The sequence below is a fragment of the Microtus ochrogaster genome, chromosome 1 (genome assembly GCF_000317375.1).
Source record: "Microtus ochrogaster isolate Prairie Vole_2 chromosome 1, MicOch1.0, whole genome shotgun sequence".
Taxonomy (NCBI): Eukaryota; Metazoa; Chordata; class Mammalia; order Rodentia; family Cricetidae; genus Microtus; species Microtus ochrogaster.
This window is the reverse complement of record NC_022009.1, coordinates 54,793,466-54,800,622: the sequence shown is the minus strand read 5'-3', so window position 1 is coordinate 54,800,622 and position 7,157 is coordinate 54,793,466. Positions and strand designations below refer to the sequence as shown.

General features: G+C 40.8%; 1 protein-coding gene across 2 annotated transcripts in view; it reads right to left on the bottom strand.

Moving 5' to 3' along the window:
- The window catches only part of Trappc6b (trafficking protein particle complex 6B), a 16,993-nt gene that overhangs the window by 4,768 nt on the left and 5,068 nt on the right, over positions 1–7,157 (bottom strand). For both annotated transcript variants that reach the window (XM_026781728.1, XM_005343696.2), the window contains exons 2-3: positions 2,936–3,003; positions 1,588–1,705 (exon numbers count right to left, since the gene is read on the bottom strand). In XM_026781728.1, coding sequence (XP_026637529.1) covers positions 1,588–1,705; positions 2,936–3,003 — 186 coding nt within the window. The remainder of the gene's footprint in view (positions 1–1,587; positions 1,706–2,935; positions 3,004–7,157) is intronic.

The following is a 7,157-nucleotide window of genomic DNA, read 5'->3' as shown; positions in this document are numbered from 1 at the left end:
AAATACTATATAGTTCTGAATACTATCATATTTCTGAATAATAATGAACAATCCTACACCAATTGCTCTGTTGTGCTACATTCTACAAATTTTGTTTTTCCCAGTTCTAACAGTTTTATTGAAAAATATGTTTTGGAAAAGAAGATCCATTTTATCATTTCTAGTCAGTGGAATGAAGAGCTGTGCAGGGACCCTTCACTAATGCTAAAAAGGACCTTGTTTTGTCCACCTCTATTCACAGACCCAGTCGTGGAACAGACTTGTAGTCAGTGAGTTATTCAGGTTTAACCCACAGACTGATCTCTTTCTCACTGAATCACTGCCATGAATGACGTTCCTGCCAACCTGAATGTAGAAAGCCCCAGGTATAAAAATATCAAAAATGAGGTGTCCCTTAGCCCACAGATACAGGCTACTTTTTGTTTTGTTGCACATACCACCATGCCCAGCTGGGCTTTTATTTTTAATTATATGTTTATAGTTATGTGTGTGTACATTCATGTGGATTCCCAAAGAAGCCAGACACAACACACTGAATCCTCCTGGAACTAAAATATTGAGAGCTTGTGAACATCTGTCATGGGCTCTGGGAACTAGACTCATGTCCTCTAGAAGAGCAATGAATGCTTAGTGATTACCACTGAGTCATCTTTCCAGCCCTCATTTGCTACTTTTTATTGGGGGGGGGGGTGCGGTTCAAGACAGGGTTTCTCTATGTCACCCTGGCTGTTGTGGAACTCATTCTGTGGACCATGCTGGCCTCGAACTCAAGAGATCCATTTGCCTCTGCCTCTTGATGCTACATTTTAAATTTTAGCACAACTTATGTAATCAGAGGAAGGAAACAGTTATAGTTAATGATAACTACGGCTCTTCCTTATTTCCTTTACCCTACTAGAGAAAAAGACTTAACAATATTATTAGAAAAACATGAAAAAAAGAGTCCTAGGTGAGTGGAGAGACAGATGGCTCAGCTATTAGGATCACCTACTACATTTGCATAGGACCAAGGTTCAGGGCCAGCAGGAACACTGACGCTCACAGACTTCTGTAACTCCAGCTGCAAAAAATCTGGCAGCTTCTTATGGCCACTATATGCACCTGGTGCTCTTATATACATAAAAACAAATTCTCAAAGAATTTAATTTAAATAAGTAAATTAAGGGCCAACAAAGATAGCTCAGCATGTAAAAGCACTTGTTGCACAAGCCTCACAATCTCTTCTGGATCCTGGAAACTTCAGTAGGAGAAGTATGAGCCACGCAAACAGCTACATTACCACACACATCACACACAAGCATAGGAAAGTAAATACTTGATAGGGGCTGGAGAGATGGCTCAGAGGTTAAGAGCATTGCCTGCTCTTCCAAAGGTCCTGAGTTCAATTCCCAGCAACCACATGGTGGCTCACAACCATCTGTAATGAGGTCTGGTGCCCTCTTCTAGCCAGCAGGCATACACACACAGAATATTGTATACATAATAAATAAATATTAAAAAAAAATACTTGATAAAAAGGACATTCACAGTAAGTGACTTTCAGAAAATAGGTCTTCAAATCAACAAAGAACAGATTTATCTAAATACCTGATGATTTGTCCTTAGATTATCAATTTGTTTCTTGAATACTGTAGTCCAAAAATCTTTACATATGAACTTCATGATGTCTAATTCATCCTTGAACCTTGCAGTATCTTTCGTAAACCTAAAAAGATCAACTTGAAGTAATACAATATATTTCTTCCAAAGGAAACAAAGGTGGAAGTTTTTTCTAAGAAGAAGCAAATTATTTACTAATTTCTAAATGCCACCAGCACTAGACATTTACTGACAGTCACACAGGAATAAACCAAGCAAAGCCCATCTCATCTCTGTTATGTAATCACAGGGCTCAGGAGTCTATTAGTCAGTCATACTTTCAGTCATAATCCAAATTAGCACATGAAAAAAACAAAAATGATGCAAGTGAGCATGGTGGTTTGTGCTATAATCCAAGCACTCTAGAGGCTGAGGTAAGGTCTCCACAGGTCAGCGTCCCAACCTGGACTATACGAATTCCAGGGCAGGGTGGAACACTGGGATACAGTATGAAACTCTATCTCAACAAGAAAAAAAGGAAAGAAAAGACAGAAAGTCAGGCAGTGGTGGTGCACGCCTTTAATCCCAGCATACAGGAGACAGATGCAGGCATATCTCTGTGAGTCTGAGGCCAGCCTGCTTTACAGAGCAAGTTACAGGACAACCAAGGTTAACACACAGAAACACTGTCTTGAAATCCCCTGCCCAAAAAGTAAGCATAACTGGAATGTTTTATGTAAAATATAATCTATCTAAATTAAACTATTTAGATATTCAGAAAGGAATACAAAAAAGCAAAGATATGAACATAGACTTCAAGGCATTTCTATGCCTATTCAGTTAAACAAAATTCCATTCCGGTTTTTACAAACCTACAAATCCCTAAGCAGAATATGCAATGAGACTGTAAATAGGAATTTCAATATATTAGTCCTTTCATGGGGAAAAAAATCATCTATGTAAAATAGGTCTTTCTCAATTATGGAAACAAGGAAACTGGGCACAGTAGAGAATGGTTATAATCCCAGCAACAGCAGGAATAATAAGTCTGAAGACAATTTGGGTCACATAACAGGGCCATGTCCATAAACAAAAAAACTAATGCCTGAATAACAGACTTAAAGTAGCATCAGATCTAAAGAGAATTGTTTTTCCAGTGATGGAACCCAGGGCCTCACACTCACTAAATGCATGCTCTACTTCTGATATACCAGCAGCCTCTTAAGAGCATGTTCAACTTATCATCCACAAACAGAAAAGAATTAAAAACAAAACATCTCAAGCTTCTGTAATGATCTTAAATTGATCGGTGTTTATACCCTACCTGGAAGAAAATTTTCAAATCCATACTGCTCACCTTTCTATCAATCCTTGTCCCACTCGAAACCCCATGGTTTCCAGCTTAGTAATACATCGTCCATTTTCCTATCAAAAAAAAATTGAATAAGACATCTGTATTTTAAAACAATGAACTAGAAATCAGAGGCCAGGAAGATGGCTTAACAGGTAAAGGTACTTACCACCAACCCTGATGACTAAAGGAGAGAAAGAACTCCAGGAGTTCTCTGACCTCCACATGTGCATGTGCACTACGACATGCACACGGCACACTCGGGGACATGGACATACACACAAACTAAATTTTTTTAATCTATATCTTTTTTTTAAAGATTTATTTATTATGTACACAGTATTCTGCCTGCAAGTATGCCTACAGAGAAGAGGACATCAGATCTTATTGCAGATGGTTGTGAGCCACCATGTGGTTGCTGGGAATTGAACTCAGGACCTCTGGAAGAGCACAAAGTGCTCTTAACCCCAGAGCCATCTCTCCCGCCCAATCAGTACCTTTTCTATATATCACTTACAAAGAAAGAAATCAGGGGAGGGGCAATTCACAATTACTTTAAAGGTAGAAAAGGCTCACAATAAAAACTTTAACAACTTTCTATTTAAATGTTTTATTTTAAGCATTTTTTCTATTTTTATATTTATTTTATCTTTATGTACATTGGTGTCAGATCTTGGAGTTACAGACAGTTGTGAGCTGCCATGTGGGTGCTCGAATTGAACCAGAGTCCTCTGGAAGAATAACTAGCACTCTTTTTGTTTTTGTTTTTGTTTGTTTGTTTTGGTTTTTCATGATAGGGTTTCTCTGTGGTTTTGGAGCCTGTCCTGGAACTAGCTCTTGTAGACCAGGCTGATCTCGAACTCACAGAGATTCGCCTGCCTCTGCCTCCCAAGTGCTGGGATTAAAGGCGTGCGCTACCACCGCCCAGCTACAACTAGTGCTCTTAACCCTGCTATAAGTACTTGAGGGGGCCATCACGGCACACAAGCAGAAGTAAGAGGACAGTTTATAGACATGAGTTCTCTTTCCCCATATGAATTCAACTCAGTTCCTCAGGCTTGGAGGCAGGCACCTTTGTAAGTAAGCAGCTCAACAGCCCTAAATTTGACTTACATGTAGTGTGTGTACGCATGTGCACACCATACTCACATGCACACGTGGGAGTCAGAGGACAGAGTTCCTTCCACCGTGCAGTCCAACTCAATTTGTGTGCACTGTGAGTATAGCACACACGCACGCACAGACACACACACACACTGACACACTTGAATGAAGTTACCATTTTAGGAGATAAAGCTCACCCCAGAGCCACAGGCTAAGGAAAACCTCAGTGCCAGGTGTGGGACACCGCTCTGAGAGCTGCTAAGAGGAGTCCAGGAGACTTTCCAAAACAATCCCTTGTCCTTGGCTGCCTCCCAGGACCTGAAGAAAACCCTACTAATGAAGACACAACATACTTCATGCACAGAGTTTGGATGAATTGGGCTGGAACGAATTAGAAGTATACGCCCTGAAGGCTAGCTACCACAGTATCCAAATATGATATGCAAACTGCCAAGGGAGAAAGCAATCAACAGTCCTACCCAGCTGGGATGCCTAAAAACCACAGCAAATACCAGCATAGCAGAATGTCCCCGAGGGTACAACAGTGGCACTTATATCTTGGGGGTAACCAGCAACCACCTAATTGGACATAAGCCCTGTTCAAGAGGAAGGAACTCATGCCTGAAACGATGATCCTAGCCTGTGAAGTCATGAACTCCAGAGAACCTCCACTGCCCTTTTCCTAAGCCAGTACAACTGCTAACTGAACTCTCAATACTTACTTTATACCTAGATGTGTTTCTTCTGCAGCAGATGGAGACCATTACAGAAACACAACCGTAAGACAGAGAAGACAACTGACTGTGACCTGCCCAATGCCAACTGACACAATCACAATGCAAGCCCTATACATAAGGCTCAGGGAGGGGCTGGAGAGATGGCTCAGTGGTTGAGAGCATTGCCTGCTCTTCCAAAGGTCCTGAGTTCAATTCCCAGCAACCACATGGTGGCTCACAACCATCTGAAATGAGATCTGATGCTCTCTTCTGGACTGCAGGCAGACACACAACAGAATATTGTATACATAATAAATAAATAAATAAATAAATATTTTAAAAAAAGCTCAGGGAATATGGGGAGGGCACTGCAAGTACCAAAGGACCAGAGCGACAAAGAGACTTTGTCGTGCCTCCTGTATATGACAGGGAAGCTACACTCATAAACTCTCAATAACAGTCACCTAAACAAGACCTACACAGTAACAATACCAGCTGACATGCCAACAGACGGGAGACCTCACAGGCCCCGCCCCTAAATGAGGAGCTATGAGCAATTAGGGACTGCAGAACTAGGGAGAATCAGTCTTCTTGAGGGAGGAGTCCCTTACAGGTTGTTCAGTCCCAAGTAGTCAGCCCTGAACAATACATACAATACTACAGCCCTAAACAACACTAAAGGAACTTAGTAGGATGTGTGTGTGTGTATGTGTGTGTGTGAATAATAACTAAGAATAGGTCATGTTTAAAAGTGGGACATGGGATAAGTTGGAAGAGAAAAAACAAGTGGAAATGGTGCAAAAACAGTACTAATACACCAAATTCTCGAAAAAAAAATTAATTAAAAAAATAAAGCTGATGAAACGAAGAAAAAAAGAAGGCAGTAGATGAAATACCTCTCATGTTCATCGATTAGAACATATACTGTGGAAGTTGGCACCCAATTCCTATCAAAATTCTAGTAACATCCTCACAGAACCAGACAAATGAAACCTAAACACTGTATCAGATTCACATAAACCAAAGCAATCCTGAGTGGAAAGAGTAATGCTAGAGACATCACAATATCTGATTTTCTATTACACTCCAATTCTACTGTATTGAGTACAATACAGCATGATATTGGCACAAAAACAGAGACCAATCCCAGAAACAAACACACACAGCCACAGCTGATTCTTCATAAAAATAGCAAAAACATACATTAGTGAACAAAGCTGGGGATTCAGCTAAATGACAAAACACTTTCCCATAAGACCCTGGTACAATCCCTAACATCTGGGGTGTGTGCAGGGGGTGGGGTGAAATCCCTGAAAAAACTGGATTGTTCAAGGTAAAAAAAAATGAAAATAGATCTCTAGCTCTGCACAAAAATAAATTCAAGGGGCTGGAGAGACGGCTCAGCGGTTAAGAGCATTGTCTGCTCTTCCAAACGTCCTGAGTTGAATTCCCAGCAGCCACATGGTGGCTCACAACCATCTGTAATGAGGTCTGGTGCCCTGTTCTGGCTTGTAGGCATACACACAGACAGAATATGGTATGCATAATAAATAAATAAATAAATAAATAAATAAATAAATAAATATAAATTCAAATGGATCAGTGACCTTAATGTAAAAAATCTGAAATTTGCAGGGCGGGAGAAGAAAGGCAGAGGCAGGTGGATCTCCGAGTTCGAAGCCAGCCTGGTCTACAGAGTAAGTTCATGGACTGGCTCCAAAGCTACAGAGAAGCCCTTATCTCAAAAATAAACAAACAACTGACATACAAGATCATATGCAATAAAGGGTTTCTACATAACAGCAAAATGAAGAGACAGCCTATAGAATGATGGAGTGGAAAAACATTTCTGCTAAGTATACATCAGCCATGGGATAGCTATCTACATTCCGTAAAGACCTCAAAAAAAAAAAAAAAAAAAAAGTCCCAAGGGGAGAACCTACTACTACAACTCTGCTAAATGGATATAGTACTGAAGCAACGCCTAGCAATACACCTTTATACCACAGTTAATACATCTCTCAACCTCATTAGGGACCTTGTCTGCAGTCGATGGTGATTAACAAAGGCCCACTCCAGTCCCCAGGACCAGACTACGACTGCAGAGTGCTCATCCCTACACAGGGCATCCATGTCATCCACCCTCCTCTCGAGGCTCAGGATCATCACAGAAGAGGGGGAGAAATCCTGTAAGAAAAGCCACATCCAACCCCCCCCCCCCAGACTCTGCACCTCCTTCCCAAGGGCCTACCCCAGGAAATGGACAGACTAGAAGAGACCACATTGTGTGAAGTAACCCAAAAAGACAAACATCACAAGTTCCCTCTTATTTGAACTTCCTGGCTCAAAATCTAGATATGGTGTGAAGATCTCACCCTTCATCAAGGAAATCTTTTTTTTTTTTTTTT